This window comes from Phragmites australis, chromosome 11 (genome assembly GCF_958298935.1).
Source record: "Phragmites australis chromosome 11, lpPhrAust1.1, whole genome shotgun sequence".
In the NCBI taxonomy this organism is placed as follows: domain Eukaryota; kingdom Viridiplantae; phylum Streptophyta; class Magnoliopsida; order Poales; family Poaceae; genus Phragmites; species Phragmites australis.
Window position 1 is genome coordinate 17,423,617 of NC_084931.1, and position 23,965 is coordinate 17,447,581.

The window sequence follows — 23,965 nt, forward strand, 5'->3', positions numbered from 1 at the left end:
TCCGGGTATACCGGGCTCCACAGATTCGGAGGTTGGAAAAGAATTGTCATTATCATCTAGAATGCCAAAACATGAGTAGGATGGAAAAGAATTGTTGCACGGTAAAAGGAACATTGTACTAATATGGAAAACAACATCTATAGATGAGTAGAAATCAAGAAAGTTACTGTCTTGTTCGAGTAGTTCCAATATCAGATCCATCTCTTCATCAGGTGGTTCCATGTTCAAATCCATCTCTACTCAGGACTGCTAGCTTCCTCTGATGTGTGGCGAAGTGATTTTGGCTTAGCATTCAGTTTGATGCGTGGCCTGCAGGACTTATATCGACCCACGACACCATCCAAAACTTGGGCGGGAGCGAATAGAAAAAGCAGCGCGGCTGCGATTAAGGCAGGAGTGATTAGCAGCATGTACACGCGGCCGCAATTGAAAAAAATGAATACACGCTGCCGTCGAGTAGTAAGTACGCGCACGTCACGTACGTAGGCGGAGGCAAGGAAACATCCGCAAAACGAAGGTTCGAACCCAGGCCTGCTGTATGTTTCTATACCTGAGCAAAACCATTAGGTCAACAACCATTTAACAACTTATTTAATATGCGCAAAACAGGAAATAGTCCACTTAATTAATCACTCCTTGATATGTGAATCAAGACCCAAAACGACTTCTTTTTGGAGACTAGAGAGAGTAGTTTCAGCCATCTAACTCGAGTATGTCGAACTCGACGTTGAACATATTGTCCTAAAAAATGACTAATATTGAATGAATTTATACTTTGGGTAAATTGAAGAATCATTATAATATTGTAATAATGATGCAAAATTTGTAAAGTCAAGTTGTTACTTAAAGTACATAATGTAGACTTTAACTTATATAGCTAACACATTGAAGATAACCATAAAAAATGGTGTAGATCTCATAGTAATAAAAGACATAATCTAACATTTATCAGTAGATGTCTATATTCCTATTACCTTACGTTACACTAAATAAAATATTTGGAAGAACACGTTGAAGATAATCATTAAGTCAAGATGATAAAATGTAAACATCACAATAATGATGGATAATCTGCAAATATGCAGTAGATCCATAGTTTCATTACCTTGTGTTTCTCAAATATGAAATTGAGGTAATCACTTAAAATTATGCATTAAATTCTACTTTGAATTTAACACTTTGTGCTTATATGAAGCAATTTTGGGCTTAAATTTCAATGTGAGTGAAGAATAATTTAATTGCAACACGAAAGTAAATTGCAAGAATTAATACGAATGGAAAGATAAATAGATATGTTATTGGGAACGTGAAAATGCATACACATAGAACATGGTGTAAATCCGGGACTCATTTTTATTATTATTGTGTTTGACCAAATTCTAGTTGAGTTAAACAATTGTTGATGTGCAATATTTGTCTTGATCCTAAGAATTCTTTTTGTGTCATTGGCATTTTACTTTTGGTAACACATCTTTATATTGAAAATTGGTGAAAAATTTAGTGCTTAGAAATTAGCACCACTTCGATTAAATCTTGGGTTCGTAACTTGTATCTTTGGCTTAGGGTGCATTTGACATGGTGCATCATAAATGATATCAACTTAATTATTGAGGTGTATTGTTTGTCTTGATCATAAGTATTCTTTTATGTCGATGGCATTGTATTTTTGGTAGTATATCTTTATATTGAAAATTTGTGAAAAATTAGTGCTTAGAAATTAGCACCACTTTGATTAAATCTTGGATTCGCAACTGGTATCTTTGGCCTAGGCTGCATTTCACATGATGCATCATAAATGATATCTTTGACAATTTTTTTTAGCAATATACATCTAATTGAAAATGCTGGGCCTGCCACTGCACGCTTGCGCGCTATTTTTTAAGTACAAGTTGGAAGCACATATGCACTCATATACGCACACCATATACATTTACGTGGGTGTGTTATAGCACAAGTCTAAACAATATTATAGGTATAAAATGCGAATACACGTTTTGATCACTAAATACACATGTACTGCGTCTCACCTCTGATGTTTATGTAGTTTGTAAAGTTGCTACAAATTCTCATGTTTACATCTATTTCGAATTTCCTCATGGAGAATTCTAGTGATCAGGTTACTTCTATCGGATATCCCTGGGAGACTTTTGCAATGGTTAGCATATAGCAGGGTTACAAATGAGATTGAGGATCGAAAACCGGATCCTAGCGTATTCTTCGAAAACCAGAGAATTTGGTCAGATTCAATTGAATTTCACCAAATTTTTGAATTTTAAATTTAAATTTAATCAAAAACCGCTTAGTTTCTAAATGCAAACCTAATCGAGCCGGTGAAAAACCGAACATTTCTACGGTTTTCGTTTCATGTGTTGGGGTCTGTTTGTTTTCTTTGCGGATTGTGAGAATCTGGATTCTAGATTGTAGATTGTATAAGCTACTTTGAGTGATCTGGATTACTACAATCTGCTTTCAGAATCTATTTATTTATTTGTATAATTCAATTATAAAGCATAATCTAGAATCTCAAACAATAAGCACCTTAACCCTGGCATGTAGCGGCAGATGCGACGTCACTTTCGCCGAGGGATGGATGACCGCCGCAAGCCCGCAACCAAACCTTTTCGTCACGCCGTCAACTTCCCGAGGAAAGAGGGGATCCAGCTCACGGGCAGAAGGCAGACCTGGCCTACGGACCGCGAAGGGGCATGCGAATCTCCAGGTGCCCGTCTGACGCTCGCGATCCATTGCGATGTATACACCGGGCGCACGCAGGAGAAAGGGGGAGAGGAGTCCACGCTCTCAAGAAGCAAATCGGTCTCGAAACTCTCAATCATATCGAGTGTAGCAGCATCCCCAAGTTCTTTCTCATTCCCTCTGATCTCTCCTCAGTTCCGTTCGATTCGATTTGAGCAGTCCATCCGCTCCAAATCGAATTGAAGTAGGGGTTTTGATTTGGGGAGAGAGAGAGACAGAGGAATGGATCAGGTGCTGAACAAGGTGGGGAGCTACTGGTTCAGCAAGAGGGCCAGCAAGGAGATCGATTCCATCGGCGACGACATCAGCGTGCGTGTCTGCTCGCGCCTCCCCTTCTCCCCTGTGCTTCTTTCCAGCTATTGACTTGCATTGCCTGATGCTCGATAGAGTAGAGAGAGATCTTTTATCCGCGCGGTGGTGGTTAAGGATTTCCGTCCTTGTTTAAGTTCTCTTGATTGATTTGCGCCGGGAATGCCCCAGTTGTAGTTTGTTATTTGCGGCCGGCGGGAAGAAGCTAGCTTTAGGATGTTTGCTTGGGCTTGGAGGGGAATTTGGAGTAACTTTGATCCGGTGTTTATTCTTCTGAGGGAGCATGCTTTAGTTAACTGGTGAGGAGGGTCTTGGCGTGTAGGTAGATGGGGGTCAGATGAATGCGATAATAGTTCTCCAGAGACCTAGATATCTTGTTTGTTGCGGGTCGGCACGTCATTGTGTTAAGACAAAGTAGGCAAGCTGAGTTCAGTCTCCACTTTTTATGGTTTAGCCGTTTGGTCACGGAGTCTTGACATGTTTGATGGAGCTGTTCTGATGATAGTCATTGTGGCTCCATGTTGCGTTTTGGATTGAAATAGTAGTTTTGTAGGGGGGGGGGGGGGGGGGGTAGATGCCAGCTAGCGGTTAGTGTCTGCTGGCAGTGGCTTCTCTTGGATGAAGGAGGATGAATAGAGAGAGAAAGAAGTAGCATGCATTGGGCTAATATAAGCTTTTCTTTTCAGTTTCATTTGCTGAAATTGCCATGTTGTTGATGGGATGATTTTCTTGTCTAGGGGTTTAAGTAGAAGCAAACCCAAAATCCAGGACTCATATAGACGTTTTTCGAAAAAAAGAAAACTTTTATCACCAATTCCGAATATACTGTTGAAAATTGCAATGGTATGACATTAAAACACTTTTGAATCAAATCTACCCATGCCATTCTCATGCGACTACCACTTACTAATCTGAACTATATCTATATATGAGTGGTTAGAATGTGAAAGTATAGGATGTTCCTCCACATTTCTATTGCTCCCGAGGTCTACTTATAACAATCTATGAGGTAATGCTTCACAATTCCAGGTTTAGCAAGTAGATATTTTTCAAATTAGTGATATCCTCCATGAGTGAATGTTCGAGAAAAGGAGAGACTGCAGCAACGAAAGGCTCACATGTTGAATTATTGTGATATGACGATGGCTTGGTTATGTGGCTGTTTAGGAAGTTCATCGTCATGACTTGCTTCAGATCTCTTAGCAGATGACCTGTTCTTCCTTGGCCAATTAAGTATCAGATTCTCTAGCTAGTCCATATCACTTAAAATGACATGCAGTGTATACTCAGCATGTTGTATTTTTCACCTGGCTTGTGATTTGTCCTAAACTGCATTTGCTTAGCTCTTTTCACTTCTGTTTATTCGAGCCTAACTCGTATTGTGCATTACGTTGATAATAAAGCATTGTGAAAAAGGATTTGTGTTATGAATATTTGTGTTCCTCAATCATCTCTATTTTGGCATGTCTTTGGCAGCGCCAGCATAACATGATCCTGCCTTTATACACTGTAATGTTTTGGTAGTTTAATGTAATTTGTTATTATTGTTGTATTTATCAATATAAGTGTACTGTGTGAACTTTGTTTTCCCTAACTTTGTTCCATATTCTGCTTATCTGATAGGGATAGCCAGAGTTCCATTATCTAGTTCTGACATTGTAATATTTATGTGTGGACCCAGTCAATCTCATCCAGTATTGGAGAGGGAGCCAAATGGATGGTGAACAAACTCAAAGGTATCTTCCGTTGATTATGTATCTTCTGATAGTAAAACTGCTGTATACTTGTATAGTAAATAGCTGTACTACTCAGCTTGTTGTATGGTGTGCAGTGTGCTACCGTTAAATGTCAACATTATTTCAAAGTTTGCTATCATACGAATGATTCAGTGTATTGGCACTATATGAATTTGTTGAAGTATATCAACTGATGGAGATTGATATATTGTATTGATATCTGTAAAAAAGAACAATGCTTGCACTTTCTTTCTCCATAACTAAATGTGGCTCCTCAAACCCATGTTTTGATGCGATAAAATTTAGAAAAAACACCTTTAGTCCATTGCTGTAGTTAGAACAGTTATTTCTTATGAAAATGTGGTTGTCAAACTGCAAAATAGGAAGGTGGTCTTCAGGTATCTGATATTTCTGGAAGCCATGCTTCAGTAATAGTGACTTGTAATGTTTCGGAGCACAACAAGAAAGAGAAACAAAGAGATAAATTCTTAGTGTTGAAAAATAAATGGTGACCACTTACCACTAATGCACCACTTTTAAAATGAACAGATAATATCATTTTAATTTTTGGGCATGTTGATCTGGAAGGGGCAGCATTTATTAGTCTTGGACCTGTACAAGGTTGTGATGTGGTGTTCTATGTACTCATATTTCCTACATGTGTTCTGTACCTAGTTCATGCCTGTTTACTTTTGTTATAACCTGAAATGCGGGGGTATTAATCTATAAAATCCTTTATTTGATGGAGTATAAGAGAAAGGAACCTATTTGGGGTTGACTAAGAAACAAAGAAGCAGTGTCATGATGGGCTTTTCTTGGAAATCTATGTGATGAACATTTGTAAATATGTTCTTAATTGCTACCATCGTTTGTTTGTATTTTTTTTTCTTTGCTTAAATGGCCACTGCTCTTGTTCAATTTGTGGTGATATATTTTGTTAGCTGAAGTGCCGATTTCACCAGTGTTTAAGGTGGCATATTCATTTATTGGAGGCCTTTGAGCCAAATTTTCTTATCTTTACTGATCTGATTAAAACATGTTGTGGTCTCAGGGAAGATGCAGAAAGCACTGCCAGACCTCCTCAAGGAATATGACATGCCAGCAGGCCTCTTCCCACGGGATGCGACTAACTACGAGTTCAATGAAGACACGAAGAAGCTGACAGTGTACATCCCATCAGCTTGTGATGTTGGGTACAAGGACTCGTCAGTTCTGCGGTTCTTCACCTGTGTGACCGGCTACCTCGAGAAGGGGAAGTTTTCTGATATCGAGGGATTGAAGACTAAAGTGTTGGTTTGGACCAAGGTGACTGCCATCAAAACCGAGGGCTCGAAGGTCCATTTTACTGCCGGCATGAAGAAGACCCGGAGCCGTGATGCCTATGAGGCCATCAGAGATGGTATCACCATAGATAAGTTCTAGAGCATACCTGGCATGAGAAATGTGATGTAACTAATCAGACGATGATTTCCCCCCTCTGTCGGTACACCCAAAATATAAAATCTAGTGTGCTATTTCTGCCTATTCAATCAATGACATTGTCTACAAGTTGGATATTATGATATTTCTCTTCAAAATGTGGAGCTTAATTTCATTGTACGATTCAATCAAACTGGCAGAGGATGGGATACCTGATTGTAGCTGGTTCGTCATTGTGAAATTGCATTGAGCTGCACTCTTAATTCGTTCCGTCAACGTTACCGTTTTGTTTCTTCCGCTTGATGGGGAAAATGCATGAAATTGTGGTCTGCTTAGTAGCAAACGCTTGTCTATTCTTTCCAACTCAAGGCTGCATTTGGGCAAATCTCTTGGTACCTTGCATTTTGCTTCTGTTGTTGGGGCTCGAATCCCTAAATCAACACAGTTCATCTGCATTCAAAACGGTTGATTGCATGTGTAAAGAAAACGTTTTGGCATGAGATGCATAAGGCTACAGATCAAGCTCTTTTTGGCAATTCGATCGTGATAACATGATCAAGACGGATTCAACGAGACAGCTATAATCGCCCAAAAAGACTTGCTATTCATGATTCAACGAGAGGAACAATACCTCGATCAGACACATGAATTGAGCCATACTGATGATTTTTCAGGAAAGAGAAACAGAGTGAAATATATATACGTTCAGTTCCAGGTGACTGTAATAGCCTGAACTGGAAATACCTTAACCTGAAATATTAAACTGAAACATAGTTTGTGACACTATGTCAACATTCACCAAAAAAATGACGAGAAGAATTATAATGGACCAAGACGAGTAACACGGTTCTTATTTAAACTGGACAATTTGTTCCAGCCCTTCCATCTTCTCAATGGATTCAGGCAAGGTAATATACAGAGGACTGAGAACCAGCGGAAGAACTACAACTTGGTCAACACACGAGGACGCCATACAGTTCAGGCATAACAGGATACATTCTTCAAGGCAAGATCTGAATTCTGACCGCTGATGAAACTGAACTGAAGATGAAATTGAACAGAGCATTGGCAATTATTTTGTCATGTGTACCCGAATGGTTTCACGATTCAAACATATATAAGGTGTCTGACTTTGTATGTTTACCAGAATGGCCACAAAATTAGAGCTATCACAATATTCATTTAACAAGTTCTTGATTATCCAACCAATTTCATTTCACAAGACGCTGAAAGAAACTAAAATTAGGTAGTAGCATGGTGCATATGAAATTGCAATCTTTCTAATTTCATATGCTCATTCATTCCAGGCTTTCATTGCAAGCTAATGTACTGGAGTACACGCACGCAAGGGTTACCACCTTACACACAAGGCCAGTAGAACATGTCAGCAATGATTAAATTTACATAATTAAGAGGAACAATCCCTTAAACAAAACTCAGAAACTTAGAACACCAGCAGACTGATGCTAAAGAGTTGGCTCACCATAAAACTTATGCTATTTGGTATTTACCATTATTACTACCCAATTTTCCCTTAATTGAGAAGCCCTGGCAACAGCATTCAGCACCTAAAGTTTGTCATGCACTTGAAGCACCTGTTGTTGGTCCCTCACCTGAACAGGCTGGTCCCAATGCTGCAGAAATACACAAATATCGAAAAAGCATCAGCTTGGTTGAGGAACCGATACGCCCTCATCGAACATTTGTTTATAAGGAACCACAAAGACCAACAGATTGCTGCTAATTGATACCAAACAGGCAAAGAACATCACCTTATTATCCGCAGCTCCGCCTGTTAAAGACCTCACTTGCTCACTAAGAGAAGATGGCCACAGCTCCAGAGAAAACCTATTTTGGTTTAGCACATATATTATGAAACAAATTTCTATTTAGTTAACCGTTTAAAAAAATTCTATTTTGTTAAGTGACACTGACAGATCATAGCTAAGGAATGCGCAGGGTTTAAGACAGGAATGAGGCTGATATCTGGAGTGTAGAAACTCGTATAGGTAATGGTGTTCTTGGTTAATCTCCTCCTGGATACCATCCTACCCCAGACTAAATTTTCATTAAGTTGTCAAGACTCAAGACCCCATCATCCATCCATAACAGATGTAATAGATGTAGTTTCCTAGGTACAAGTAGCCAATTTCAAGAATGAGATATAAAAAATCTTTAGGTGGGAGTTACACAGTTTTATACGAGATTGCGATATTCTAATTACATAAACTCACTGTTGTTGAGCACATATACCATCGTCCATATTTCCATGGTATTAGGAACTTGAGGGTGTGAATATACGCATAGACCACCCAACTTCGAGTCCTTCTACTCGAATTTGGAGGACTATTTCTTCTTATCTATAATGACACCTAGTTCATCTTAGGTTGGTTGAGTTTTTTTTAATTTCCATGGTATTAATTAAAATATTACTCCTTCTGAATATTGGCAAATCAGAAATAAGCAAAGTAGTGCTGAATTAAAGACAGAAAGGACACATGGGGCTTAATGGGAGTATGGTCCGATCTTCCGAAATATAATGTGATATATCGATTTGTGGAACTTCAACATTGATGATTCAAAGACTTTGAGTAGAATAGATTGAATCCCTTACAACCACTACACTACTGCTCCATTGTTATCAATCGTGATGAACGCAATTGACCTCTCCAAGAAGGCTTTCCTTGCATGCACAAGCAAGATAATAGAAGATGCAATATGAAATTCTATTGTGAATATAGATGAAGTTCACAAAGCGAGGTTCCTCAAACTGAAAGAGCAGCGAAACTGCAATGTGGCAGAATAATTTAAGAAAAATCCGAATGGTTCATGTGTCTATGGCTAACTATATACAGAGGATGGCACCATGCCTCTCTCGGGCGATTGCTGTGTGCACAACTTGATTTTCATAGTGGGGCCCGATCTATTGGAAAGATCGTCTCGTGTATTTTCCAAGCTGCATTTAAACACCTCCGTAGGACTCCGTATGAAGGAGATATGATCCGATTGCCACAAAGTTATCTGTTTGAATCTGAATCAAATTCTGAGGCCGAGTTGACTTCTTGCGATCTTTATTTCCACTTCTTGAATGAGTTTTGAGGTGAGACCAAATTCATTGAAATGTAGGTGAAGTCCCCTTTCGAGATTGTGCTCACACATTGATTTCGGATGAAAGAATTATTAATAGTTTTATTCAAACCTATCAGCAGACTCTAATTTTGATTCGGATTCTGAATCCGAGAGGGACCTAGATTACAATCCTAATTGACTTGGCTTGGAGGTGATGTGATGGCTTGTAAAAGGTTGGAGAAGCTTTATTGTCTTGGAACCAAGTTTGGCGAGAGCCCCTCTAGTCCACAAGAGTATATCGAGGATAATAATCTGACAACATACAATTATCTAATATTATGCAGTAGTATATTCTCATCAAATATAAATAAAAGCTTCATAAATGAATTCACTTTGGGTTTTATCTTTTTAGTTGGATCTTGTGAGTTTCATCTCTAGTTTACCTTGAGTTGCTTAGGACAAAGGCTAATATTGTTGTTGTTGTATAAACTAATTCCGCTTGTGGTTTCTAATGAGTGGTCGTATTCGGAGGTAGCATGGTAACATCAGGGCTAGTAACTGGAGTCAAGAAACTCATGTAGGGAAAAATGCTGAAGACACCATTGACGCTGCATACCTACATGGCCTGGCATGACTTTAAATTAAGGGAAAACTTTGAAAATACCATCGCAAAGTTTCTAAGTTGTTAAATACCATCGCAAACGCAAATAACTCTGGAAAACACCATGAACAGTACTCGACAGCTCCAATTTCCCTCTATTCAAAATAGTGGTCTTCTGTTGCTTTAAAAACCTCAGACCTTTTTGTACACACTCCATAATCCATGTGCAGCCCATTTTAATTAGATTCACCCAAAAAGCCTATGTAGAATTTAAACTAAAATTCTCCAAAAAAAAAGTCTACTTTTATAACTTCTAACAATTATTAGAGCCTCAAATAAATTCCCAAAAAGCTGAGAAAATTGACTAATATTCTTATTATGTGATGGAATAATTTCTAAAAGTATTTCCAGCCTTAGGTTATATGGTGAAAATCAAATTTAATTAAAAGAAGAATATCACGTGAAATGATAAAAATGCATAAAAATGGAGCATTACAAAGGAACTCACCTTTTCACCATATAACCTAAGTCTGAAAATAATTTTAGAAATTATTCCATCATATAATTAAAATATTAGTGATTTTTCTAGATTTTTGGAAATTATTTGAGGCTTTAATAATTGTTAGAAGTTATAAAAGTAGCCTTTTTTTTTAGAATTTTAGTTTAAATTTTATACAGGCTTTTTGGGTGAATCTAATTAAAATGGGTTGCACATGGATTATCAAACATGTAAAAAAGGTCTAAGATTTTTGGAGCAACAGAAGACCACTATTTTGAATAGAGGGAAATTGGAGCTGTCGAGTACTATTCACGGTGTTTTAATGTCACAAATGCAACGGCAATAGTATTTTCCAGAGTTCTTCACATTTGCGATGGTATTTAGCAACTTAGCAACTTTGCAATGGTATTTAGTAACCAGAGCTCTTTTGCGATGATATTTTTATAATTTTCCCTTAAATTAATGGTGTAGAGTCCAACCTTGGTCTGCACAAAAATGAAATCAATGCCTCGTAGGCTCGTAGCCATGAGCATTATGCACCACTTATAAAAGCAAACTGGTGATAGGCGAATCGCATACATTTCTTTGTGCTTAAATCGTACGGAGTACTTGACTAATTTCACGAAGTAGAGAGCAACGCACCACCCACAAAGGCGTCGGGCTCCATCTCTAAACGCTCATGGCTTCGCTGAGCAGAGGTCGGCTTGCCCCATGCACCAGCCTCTGATGAGTATGTAGGTGAACATCTTAGTGCCGTAGGTGGCCATGAAGACCACGAGGAAGGGGCCGTAGACGAGGTGGTCGCAGCCACCGCACGTAGCCCAGAGCACGGCTGCTTTCCAGCTCCTCGGGTGCACAAGCGACGGGTTGGGCAGTGTTTAAGATTAGTTTCTGACAATATGTCCATAATTGAACTGGTGTACTTTGAATATTAGGGATCAAGTAGGAAACAAGACATGCAATGTATACAGGTTCGGGCCCTCAAAGAGGAGTAATATCTTACGTCCTGTGTGGATGACTATGTATATAGATTATCTCGAGTATAAGCAAGGTGGCTAGACCTATTACAATAGAGTATATCGGATCTGAACTAATCTAGGGTTGAAGTCGTTGAGTATCTCCAAAACTAAGGTTTTGGTGCTTGTGTTGAGTTGTGTAGGTGTGGATCTGTTATCAGTTCTCCTGGGGATCAGAGTCTCCGCCTTATGTCCTGGTGTCTTAGTTCCAGCCGTAGTCGATAGGGAGTTCTTCATCTTGTTGGTCATGGCAAGGCAGTCGAATCTAGTTTAGATACTAGTCATGCTCAAAGTTAGTTAACCCGATCGAGACCTTCCTAGTATAGGCTTTCGTGATCTTTGGGTATACCGGGCTCCACAGATTCGGATCCGCGATATCCGAAGGTGTCCATCGGGTATATGGTGCACCCTATCCATGTATAGTATGCGTATATCCTATAGTTCGATATTTGATAGTAGCTCCCTAACTCAGGTCGGCAATGAGGATTTTCACAAGCTCCTACTTGAGTACTGCCAAGCCCAAATTTAGTCGAGTGAGGTAGATCAAGCTTGTAGTCGAAAGAATCAAGCAAGAAAAGTCATGTTCCAAGTATCGAGTAGAAACACTATTAGGTTCAGCGCCCTGCTGTTGTCCGTACTCAAGACTCAAGAAAGGCTTCAAAACTCAACTTCTCGACATCTATCTTTGAGTAGAGTCAAAAAGAAATCTTTAAAATTTGAAACCTTGGGTATAGGCATATTTAATGCACTCGGATAGGCGTGCAGAGATTCACACGACATCGTCATCCCGTCCAGCAGGAAATGGAGGAGGACCTCCTCGATGAGCTCATCCATTATCAAGTTAATGTTAGCAATGGGGTGGTTGGCGATTGTCACATCCCAAAAATGCTAATTACATAATTATGCATGCATAATCGTCATCGCATGTGTTTACACGGGTTTGTCTGTTCCGCTGCTATGTAATTTTCTTTAGACCCGTGTGGTTATTTTGTAATAAATAATGTTGTAATAATGAGCACTGTGTCTGTGATCCACTAATGATGTCGCTATATGTATATGTAAACTGATTCTGGCATACATATAGTTTACATTTGGTTTTGGTCTTAAAACCAGGTGTGACAGGTGCAAAGGTCTCACCAAAGTCTATCCCCTCTATTTAAGTGAAACCCTGGACCACAAATCTAGCTTTGTTTCTAACAACAGACCCATCCTCCCCCTATTTATTTTTTAAAACCCATTTGGTTCCTATGGTGTGAACATTTGGAGGTGACTCTATAAGGACCCAAACTTGATTTCTCTCAAAGTTTTTAAGCTCTTCATGCATGAAATTTACCCAATTTGAATCAGAAAATGCACGTCTAATATCATGGGGCTCAAAAGAAGCAACGAATGCAAAATTGGTGAAATGGGCATGAGAAGCGGATTTGGACCTCGTTACCCTCTCATTGAGATTACCAATCATCATCTATGGAGGGTATATTCGCTAAATGTGTTGAGGGTCCTCATGATGTGAGTATACCTCCCCCTCAAACACTACTGGTGCAGGCTTGAAAGTAATCGAAGTGAAAGTAGAGGCTGCAAGACCCTCTGTCGGTGTCGAAGAGGTAGGAGCCAGCTCGGGAGCTAGTGTGATCAAAAGAAGTAGTGGATCATCCTCCTCATCACCGAGAGCTGGAAGGTCTCCATCTAAGAAGATGCTTTCACCAATCTCTTTGTTACCTGCACACTCAAAAGCAGAACTAGAATACGAGGTTGATTCATCAAAAGTCACATCATAGGATTCCATGATGGTGTTAGTGTTAAGATTGTAAACCCTATAAGAATGACCATGAAGTAAATACCCCAAGAAAATCCTATCAGAAGAGCACGACCCAAACTTGTTAAGATTGCCACGCTTTAAGGATAAAGCACCGGCGGCCAAAAACTCTCAAGTGAGAAACCTTCAGCTTCCTCCCAAAGTGCAACTCATAAGAAGCCAAATTTAAGATCGAGTGCGAGAAAACTTGATTGGAGATATAGCACGGCGTGCTAATGGCCTCTGCACAAAACTTTCTAGGACTCATATGCTCATCAAACATCATCCTAGCCATCTCAACCAAAGTATTGTTCTTTCTTTCAATCACGCCATTCTGCTGAGGAACACATAAGGTAAAAAATTGATGCTCAATGCCATGTTTAAGATAGAAAGCATCAAAGAGATAGTTCTTGAACTCTGTGTCATTATCACTACGAATTGCTTTCAATACACCAAGGAGTTCTTTGAACAATCTCAAAGCAAGCTTCAAAAATATGAAAACACTTCATCCTTTCTCACAAGAAAGAAGATCCAAGAGTAGCGAGAGCAGCCATCACCAGATTTTACTGGTGGGTGAGAGGCGGCAACCATCTTGCCATGCTGACAAGGAGCACAAATAAGGTTCTTCTCAAATTTGAGAGTTTAGGTAATCCTCGGATCAAACCTAGGGCACTCAAACGAGAGAGCAAATCAGAACTCATGTTTCCTAGTCTCATATGCCACATCCAAAGCTCGGAAGAAGGTTGAGCAATCAAGCATCAAGAAGAACCAAAAGACTTAGAAAAATCAGCTCCAAAGACTCTCCCAATCCAAGAACTTTGGCAAATCAAAGTGCTTGAGGAATCAAGAACTCGAGAAGCATCGCGCTTAAAGCGCACTTCCAAGTTCTCATCTAACAACTGAGATATAGAAAGAAAGTTGTATCCCAAATGCTCTACCAAAGCCATATCTTTGAGAGTGAAACTCTCATTTACCTTCACCATACCTTTGGCTTTCACTCTACCTTTTTTATCATCCCCGAATGTAATGTTCTCATGTCACTTCATCAGGGTGAGGCTAGAGATCCATGATGAATCTCTGGTCATATGGTGTGAACAACCAAATTCGATGAGCCACTTGTTCTCTAGGCCTCTGCCTATCACATACATATGAGAAGAATAGTAGATGGATGGATCCGTACTTGGGTTAATCATAAACCTCTTAGGAATCCACTACTGGGTCATCCTCCATAAAGCAATAAAAGTAGGTGCATGCAAATCAAAACTAGCACGCTGAGGGTGAGTACCATGATGAGGAGAACATGGTTCACCAAAGCACTGCAACTCAAAGCCTCTGACACATGAACCAAACCATATGAATCATGGTAGGATCCATGCCGGTCACCACCTCTAGGAGGAAACTGAAGAGAGCCAGAAACTCATAAGAGTGAGGAAAAGGCTCTTGTACACCAAAAAAAGAGGGGTAGTACATGTCTTGAGTACTCCACTCCCACTCACACCGCTCATCTCTCCTACAGCGAAAGCAAAACTCAACTAGGGGGGTTCTATTTTGGAAGAATAAGGAAGAGGAATAGAATCTCATTCATGTGTTCATGCTAACAGAAGAGCCAAATAAGCGAGCTAACCTTTTGACTTATACCCGTGAACTTTATGATCTTCTTTCAGGTGTTTATTATTGGTTGAAGGCTCGTCATCACTGAACATACGAACAATCAACCTTTCATCATTACTCCTTCATATCTCTCTTTTCTGCTCGCCGGAAGGGAAGAAGGAGAACGAAAAAAGGCAAAAGATAGTGGCCGAGGTGGATTCGAGGATCTTACGTGGCAGAGCAAACTCTTCTATCGTCTTGAATTTCCTCTGGCGGTCGGGCAGCACCCCTTCGATCCATCGTACTAGAGCGAGAAATTGTATACTTCCTTTTGTCGGAAGGCAGCGACCTCTCTCTAGTAGTAGGTGCAGTGGTAGCGTCTTTCAAGTACTTGACTGCTGGTCACTCTAGACTCTCTCACATGGGCTTTCATCTTACGCTGTGGAGCTCTCTTTGGTTTTGGTGTGAGTTTCTTCTTGGTGAGTTGTGGTGTGTCATTGATCTTAGATTTCTCAGCCTCAAGGGTAGTAGGTGTGGTAAAAATAGTCTTACTAACCTCATTTTGAGCCACCCTCTCAAAATCCAACTCGAGAGCCAAACCTGCCTTATCGGCACATATCTTGGTCTTAGCCAAGATCAAATCAATTTTGACCTTGCCTTCTGCTTCTCCACAAGATAAAGGAGGTATTCATTCTCGGCCAAGAGCTTCTAAACCTACCCTCTAACCTAGCTGAGTTTGTCCTTAAGGATTATGTAGGTGGGACAGTTCGGCTGCACATCCTTAGAACTCTCATCACTCTCCAATCTAGACTCTAGCTTTTGAATTTGCTTTGCTTTCACATCAACATCTGTTGTGAGCAAAGGGCAATTCTTGCAAGCGACTAGAAGAGTAGGTCTAGACTCCTCCTCAAAGAGCTTCCTCTCAGCAGTCTCAAGCCGAATGGTAACTTGAGCATGTAGAGTTTGAAGCTCAGCATGTTCAGTCATGACAACCATACAGCTCTCACAATCCTCATCTTTTGCCCTAGACTTAAACAAAGTAACCTCAGATGACATAAACCCATACCTGGGCCTAAGCTCCTTCAACTCACGAACTATTTTCTTAAGTAACATATCCTTGCTAACAAGAATATCATTCAAGGTATCAATCTGATTAGAAAGTTGATCGTAGGAAGGCAATACCTTAGAAGAATCAAGTTTGGGGTCGTTGTCATTGTCGTCTGTCATGAAGTAAAGGCCGGTGAAGTCATTGTTCTTCACGGGCGACTCCTCCTTCTCCGAGCTCTCATCCTCACTTGAGGATGTGTCAATGTCGCTGAGAGCCACCACAAAAGCCCATGACGCCACCTTGGTCGTCTTCTTGGCTATCTTGTTGCGATTCTTGAAGAAGGGCTTCTTGTTATTCTTGTGTTTGTCATGGTCGTGGTTGCGGTCCTCCCTCTTCTAGAGCTTAGGATAGTCCACCTTGAAGTGAGTGGTGTCACAGCACTCAAAATAGACACGAGGACCACCTCTCCTTTAGTCTCACCGGTTGTTGTAGAAGCGAATGAACTTTTTCATGATGAAGTCAAGATCCTCGTCATCAAGCACATCCACCTGTTCCTCTGTGATAGAAACCAAGGAAGACAAAGCAAAACCACCAGATGAAGTATTAGCATAAGAAAAGCCAATTCCTGCCCGATTGCTACCACTAGGTCCTAAAACCAACACCATGTTTAGAGACAGGTGATTTCCAAGACCTATTGTTGCCGCCTTGGCAACCTCAGTAGACTTGAGTTTGCTGAAGGGTTCATCACAATTCAATGTGTCAAATTGGATGACTCTTCAATGCTCAAGATTTTTACTTCCCATATGCTACAGTCAAGCTTGATCGCCCTCTCATGATCGGAATAGGGCAAAACCATAGTGGATCTAAGGTTGCTAACAATTTCATCAAATCTAGAAAATATAGCATCCAAAGATTCTCCAGGTCCTTGCACAAATATTTGATATTCTTGATTGGATGTGTTTTAGCGTCTAGCCTTAATCTGATTAGTGCCCTTATGAAAGACACTCAGAGTAGACCAGATCTCCTGAGCAGTACGAAGGTGTTGAACCCTATCAAACTCATTTTGACTCAGTCTGGTGAACAACATATTTCTAGCCTTGTTGTTGACCTCATATTATTCAATTTGAACCTGAGTAGTGCAAGCAATAGGGATCACATAGTTGGAGTCTACAGTCTTCCATATTATACTTCCTTGGCTTAAGAGATAAGCCTCCATACGCACCTTCTAGTATGAAAAGTCACAACCTTTAAAGAGCGGAATCTTCCCATGTCTTTCCAGCACGATGGAAGGGACGTTGCGGACGGCGGCTTGATGAGCGGGTTCGGTTGGACGGGGAGGCGGCGCGGAACGACGGGGGCGGAAGCGGCGCGGAACGCTAGAAGTAGAGAGAGCAGAGAGATAGAGAAGAGATTGATCCAGACTCATCAGCCGCCAAATCTTACTTTGTCAGCTTACATCTGAGAAGAGAAGGAAAAAAAAAACTTGTCTCCATCTACATCCATTCTTCGGTGAATTGGACAAAATGTCAAAGGAACGTCTCAAACTATAAATCAAATCATCAAAATAAGGGAACAAAAAGAATCGCAACACGGCGTGCTTCAGCTGCAGAGCAAACTAGAAAAACGAGCACATATGCAGGACTGAACAAATGCATGAGCGGTAAGAAATTGCGTGTTCTCGCATCCTCCACTGCGAAGGCTCAGATTTGAACTTCTATTTAAAGCTACATGATAAAGCTCTAAGTTACGAAATCACGAGACTATCGAGTGCCACTCTAGCACATATGATTCTCAGTCTTGTTCGGTGGAACGCGCGGTAGCGGCGGCCGAAGGCGGGGTCGGAGACGACGCGGCGCCAGGGCTTGCACACGAGGGAGGCGCGGACGAGGCACGCGGGCTCTCCTGGCGGTACGCGGAGGAGGATCTCGCCGACGAGGTCGTCCATCAGCTCCGGCGGCGCCATGTCCCTGCCGCTGCCTTTGGAAGCACCGTCACCGGCCAGGACGATCTTGCCGGCGTGGTAGTCCATCAGCTCCCGCTCAGGAGGATCTTGCCACGTCGCTACTGCTTGTGAAAGCAGCGTCAGCCGTCAGGTACCGGCCGGCTCGAAACCGCTGTCGACGTGTGTTCTCAAGACTGAAACGACGGAGGAGGACGGAAGAGGAGCTCACGCGAGTTGATGGAGTTGGGTGGCAGCGTGAACTGGGTATAGCCTTGTAGGACCTGGAGACGGAGAGGACAGGGAGGAGACGGAGAGCAGGGCGCAGGCAGCAGATGAACACGCGCGATCGTTGAATCTTCATCGACGCGGTGTATAAATACACCAGGGTTTAGAGGAGATACGTAAGATACAATAAAATCAAGGAAACAAACTAAATCTTAACTACAGTTTTCCCGTGATCCTTATTTTTTATTCCGTTTTTTCTTTTGCCAAAATTTCAGTATGGTTATATTTCTATGCAATGCACTTGTTTGTCTTCCCAGGATACAAATATTTTCGTTGCTAGAAACTTACTCATGTAGTGACATGATTTCGCGAGATACATCTCTCTGCGCGGATTAGCAATCTTATTTCGCGAGATACATCTCTCTCGCGAGAAACTTACTTATTTTTTATTTGCTAATTTAATTTCCTTAATAAACAACTGCATCAAACGGATTAGCAATCTCTGAGCAAGACCAAACGGAACGGGCCGCCAGAAATGACAGACCTGCCTGACCAACCAGTTCGCATTGCAAAGTTCTCAAGGTTGCATTATGGCCAGTTACACCATACAAGGATTTGAACAAGTAGAATTCAATCTTTTGAAGAATCTGTGGTTACACATATCTGAAGTAAGACAGCTCTACAAGTAGGCGAATTTGCAGAGCTAAGATACAGATGAAAGAACTATCAATGGCCCAAATTCAAAGGGTGTTCCTACTTTTTGTTTTCCCAACGTTAAAATAAACACACAAGACAATGCTGAAGAAATAGTACCGCAGCAGTTTGTACATAAACACGCTTTATTATTCTCTTTTTTATTTCCATAAAGGTTACTACATAGTATGAAAGAATTATTGAACAAAGCGGACATGAGAATTAATTAATGTTACACCTCAGAATCAACTGGAGTTACAAAGAACTTTGGACATTCCTCAAGTTCTTGCCAACCTCCATCATGAGAACATGCTTGAATGATAAATTTCAGAATGGTGACGTCGCTGCGGACCTCTAGGCCTGATACATAGAAGGCATCAACACTAGCAACTCCAAGATAATTTCTGGAAGCCTTTACGTTTGAATCTGCCGTTAACTTCTCAACATAGATGTTGTACTTCCTGAATGATGGTTGATCAGGGGTCTTCAGCTTCCAGCTGATTTTCAGACTCACAAGTTTAGATGTGTTAGAATTGTTTGACCATGAGATGTACTCGCCTTCCGTTACCCATGATTCTGCTGGAGGGAACTCTGTGTTTGCATCAGACTTTCTAATACTGATGTGGCCTAGTGACATGTGATAGGGTGGTGATCCATCTGCATTTGCTTCTGAGATCCTATCCTCAGGTTCTGGACTGATTTTGCCAGCTGTTTTCAATGTGCAAACAATGTTAATTCCAGTTAATGTGTAGTCGGCACTGGACTGAACAGTTGCTTTGTAAAGGACCCAATATTGGTTATCTGGAACATGCAACTCTGCCTTATCAGCTTTAACATATGAGCCATATTTGTGATTTCGTTTCTTTCTGGTGAATGTTGCTATGTCCTCTGCAACAAGAATTGAAGTACCCTCCTTGTTTCGAGATGACAAGTCCAGGGACAACCCTACAGCAGAGTTTGCATCGGCTCTTACCTAAACCAAACACCAGAAAAGCATGCAGCATCATAAAGCTGAAAAGAACAAGTCTCCGCTAAGGAGAAAGGGAACACTATGGTAAAGGGAGCACATGTGGCACCATTGTGAACATGTTTCTTCATAAACAGTCAGGGGATTATGCCAATGTTGGTAACAACAAACAATCATATACTTCATGTGATTCAAAAAGAAGTGAACATTTCATAGAACTATATCTTGTTTAATCAGCTTTGTATTTCCAAACAACCAAAAAACGAGAGAAAAGACTCCATGAATCATGGTGTATAGAGGGAATTAGATGATTGGTTGGAAGATGGTTAAGATAACATAATAAATGTAAATAGAATTTTTCTCACCGAATAAAATAAATTAATGAATCCATCTTCCATGACAAGTCCTCCATTAAAAAGTTGTTCGGAGAAAATAATGTTCTGCTGGAGACTTCCTTTGATGGTCAAACAATTCCCTCCACTGTACGATTCATCCTTGAAACTATTAAGCAACCAGCAGAAATTCTGTTATCTATTGCAAAATAATGTAAGAAAATATTATCAAAAATTTATGAAATGTACAACGAAGATAAAAATTGCATGCTCTGCTAAAATCGACAGCGCTAAAATCGACAGCCAGTCCACTTGTCTGGAAGATTAGATGCTAGTGTATAGGCAGTATGATTGGCACAAATGGTGAATATAAAGCGAAGGTTGATGAGCTGTAGTGCTTCTTTGATATTTCATATTGTGAAATATTATGTCACAGAGAATAATATCGAATTTGTTCATAGCTGCTGTAAGTTATCCATGACATGACCCAAAAAGCTTAATTTGCTTATAATAGTAACCAAATAGAGTAGGACAAAATCCCCTGACCTGGCCTGGATTTGTGGTAGTGCACAGTTTAAATAATTTATTCCAACATTTTTTAGGGAACATAATCTCTCTTGTTAAGTAGGCTATTTTACTGATATGCTGATTTGTATCATTTTAAATGTGAGATGATGTTTCATTTACACAATGAAACCTATATGGTTACCAAATGCAAGCTCAAGTAGATGACAAGTCAAATATTGGTTACCAAATCAATATGAATCGAACACCTCTCTTTCATCTTAGTATAAGAAATGGAAACCATATACAAGAATTAGATTAACACATGATTAAAAAATGCACCTAAAGTTAAAGCGTGCTTACTCTGTAAAGGCTTGCAGTTTAGCTTGATCTCCGGTGTATTTAAGCACAGGCTAAAAAAAGGAGTGACACCATCACAGAGAAGTTCAGGATATGTTGATAAATGTCAGCTTTCATGAATAAGAAGCAAATTTTAGAAATAACGCAGACAAAAAAACTGTACACAATTAGAATTAGAATTGGGAACATATCAATATACTATATTACTGAAGTCATGGAAATTGAGATGACCATCAATATATATATAGAACCAGCAATTTGATGTTAGCTTGTATATAAAAAGATATGTAGAAAGCAGGGCTCAACAGAACATGTTGTCAGCATGCTACCTGAAAACTTTGGCAAGAAATATTGTTCCATGGATCACTGGAGACTTGCAGCCCTTCAACAGACACCTGATAACCATGACCCTAAGGGAATCAAAAGTTTAGAAGGCATCAACATAAGAACAAGGAGAGACCAAATTTTGACGTTTGACAAGAAAAACTGCAAAATATAGAGAGATGGTGTACAAGAAAGAAAAAACATAGAGCAATCGACTCAGATGCTATTGACTAGTTGTGATCAGTGTTACGCATCAAATAAGATGTTTCCAATCATCTAATGTGTTTTCTAAATATTCATGTAAGCATTGAGCATCAGCGTTCATGAGTTCAGGGGTTTGCAAACAAATGCTACATCACATATGATGCAATCATTACCGGGTTCTCAGTACATACACCCACACCCGTTATGACAGGGAATTCAGATAATCAGTACCAATACCTGATCAAAATCTGAGTAAAACGGCAACAGTTTTGGATAGCTCCGAAGAATGCCCCATGATTTTTCAACAAGGCCCCACCAACTGCACTATTGCTAGGTTAATACTTTGCAGAAAGAGCATATAAGTATAGCAGAAGGAGGTCAACATCACATTACCGATTTTGTGCACTCTGAAAGTTAGGCAGTTGCTTAGTTTCATATACCCATCCAGGAGCAAATATGGCAGTCGAGATATCAACTTTCTTAAGTAGATCAAGGGCAACATTTGTCTAGCAAAAATGCAAGATGGGCAGTAAAGCGTAAATCAGAAAGTGAGAAAGTTAAATACGATGCATTTGCATAAAAGCATAGTCAGAGTTCACAATGCAAGATGTACAACTTACATTTACTCAATTGCATATAATGAATTCTGCCAAAAAGAAAAGGATGTATTTATGGTATGTAGTAGCCATCTAACTGTTCTACAATCATTTTCAACTAAAATCTGATAAAGTGAAGTGATCAAGTAAAATATTTGAGCACTCATGCATTCATCTAGTTAACACTTAGTTTCTACGAGAGAATTGTGTAGTTACAGTCAAATTCTCACAAACTAGTTAACACTACAAGTATTCCTTATTGGTAATAATGGACCATTTAAATTGAATAAAGCAAAGATCGTTACACATACAGTCCATTGACCACCACCGAAAGTATTTCGTCCGAAAACATCAATACCCATGTACACATCATATTTCCTGATTCCAGCAACCGCAGCTGAATCTTGTGGGTCTTCTTTCTGCAAATGTCATGCCAATTTCATCAGGCTACCAAGAAGACTTTAATTAGGCTTGCAAGGGGGCAAAGTAATAAGAGAGGGTTACCTTCCATGTATAGTTGGCAAATAGCCCATCACATAAATCAAAGAATGGCTTATTATGCTCGTTGAGCTTATTTTGCCAGTCGAGCTCACCATTCACAGTGACTGCATCATACCTTCAGAGCCAAGTAAAAGCCAACAAAATCATCAAACAAGCTTTACAACTACAACTGGTCATGTTCATGTTTACAAGACAGTAGGAAATATAAACTCCACCATATGACTAAAGACCCGGGAATGGCAGCGTGCATTGTCTTGGTTAGATGATTGACGAACTCTTTCAGATTATCGATGAACTGAACATCAAGTTTAACCTCAATATTAATCTGAAAGATGATTCATTATCAGCAACACGCACATGTCCGAGAACAACAACAACGATCAAATTAAAAAAAAAATACAGCACTCCAATTTAGCACAAAATGACATCTCACTCCCTCAACCTACTACAATTTTCTTATAAGAATCCCATCATGTTGTTACAAAGCATATACCTTTTAGAGCCTAAAATCACAGGATAGCATGAGAGAGATTACCAGCCAACCATCGAAGCCCAAGGTAGCAGCCAGCTCTGTGAGCCTATCGGCATACATCTGCGCAGAAGCCTCGGTAGCGAGCATCTCCCTGCAAACCTCCGCACCTTTATCCCACTCCGTGATGAATGTCCCCAAAACCTTCGCATAGAAACACCAAAGCGGAACATTTGAAAGCCCAGTCAAGCGAAATCCAAGAAACAAAGCAACAGGAGTAGGACGAAGGCAAGAATTTAAGACCGATAGAGGGGGGAGGGGGGTAAAGTAACCTTGACGCCGTGGAGGTGGGCGGCGTTGGTCCAGCACGGTGGCGGGAGGGTGACGAGGTAGTGCGAGAAGTAGACGAAGACGTCGACGAGGTGCCAGTGCCAGAGCGCGTAGGCGGCTGGGTTGTCCCCGCCCTGCGGCGCCCCGTCGTCGCGGTACCCACCCTCCATGTCGTGGCACACCAGGACGCGCCTGCGCGCCGGGAGCGGCTCCCCGACCTCGGGAGAGGAGACGGGGGAGGCGCGGTTGAATGGGAGGTGGAAGTTGGCGGCGGCGGAGAGGTAGGCGCGCGAGGCGAGCGCGGCGAGGTCCGTGATGGGGTAGGAGATGGGCGGCGCCGGCACGGAGGCGTCGAAGGGCGGCTCCCACGGCCGGCGCTCTTCGCCGGAGTCGGCGTCGGGGGACGTGGCGGAGGGAAGCATGGCGCGGAGGCGGCGGGCGAGGCGGAGTGGGGAGAAGCGCGTTGACCGACCGTTGACCTAGTTCATGAGCAACTATAGTCGAACTAGCAAGGTAACAAAAATCTATGCTCGAATATCAACTTTTGTAAGCTATAGATTTTCTTCTCTTTTCCTAGCTCCCTATGGTGAAGACTCGATCCAAAGGATAGTGAAGGACCAAAGAAGTGAGGCAGAACAGGGAGTCTGACGGTGAATATATAGAGGCAGTGACAGTGTCTGAG

The 23,965-nt window shown here is 40.8% G+C and overlaps 3 protein-coding genes across 3 annotated transcripts; 1 reads left to right on the forward strand and 2 right to left on the reverse strand.

Annotated features, from left to right (window-relative positions):
- Positions 1 to 2,783: 2,783 nt before the first annotated feature.
- LOC133885509 (uncharacterized protein At5g01610-like) lies at positions 2,784 to 6,514 on the forward strand. The gene is made up of 3 exons (XM_062325231.1): positions 2,784 to 3,063; positions 4,745 to 4,799; positions 5,851 to 6,514. The coding sequence occupies exons 1-3, from the start codon at positions 2,977 to 2,979 to the stop codon at positions 6,219 to 6,221; spliced, it is 513 nt and encodes a 170-aa protein (XP_062181215.1). The 5' UTR covers positions 2,784 to 2,976; the 3' UTR covers positions 6,222 to 6,514.
- Positions 6,515 to 17,145: 10,631 nt separating this feature from the next.
- Positions 17,146 to 18,208, reverse strand: LOC133885644 (uncharacterized). The gene has a single exon (XM_062325378.1). It carries the CDS (start codon positions 17,863 to 17,865, stop codon positions 17,581 to 17,583), a length of 285 nt encoding a protein of 94 aa, XP_062181362.1. The 5' UTR covers positions 17,866 to 18,208; the 3' UTR covers positions 17,146 to 17,580.
- Positions 18,209 to 18,754: 546 nt separating this feature from the next.
- On the reverse strand, positions 18,755 to 23,916 carry LOC133885068 (cytosolic endo-beta-N-acetylglucosaminidase 1-like). Its single transcript, XM_062324702.1, has 11 exons — positions 23,286 to 23,916; positions 23,020 to 23,157; positions 22,700 to 22,809; positions 22,488 to 22,599; positions 22,295 to 22,402; positions 21,781 to 21,893; positions 21,625 to 21,706; positions 21,189 to 21,269; positions 20,863 to 20,912; positions 20,029 to 20,164; positions 18,755 to 19,669 (listed from the first exon to the last, which is right to left on the reverse strand). Exons 1-11 carry the CDS (start codon positions 23,703 to 23,705, stop codon positions 18,929 to 18,931), a joined length of 2,091 nt encoding a protein of 696 aa, XP_062180686.1. The 5' UTR covers positions 23,706 to 23,916; the 3' UTR covers positions 18,755 to 18,928.
- Between the last annotated feature and the right edge of the window lie 49 nt (positions 23,917 to 23,965).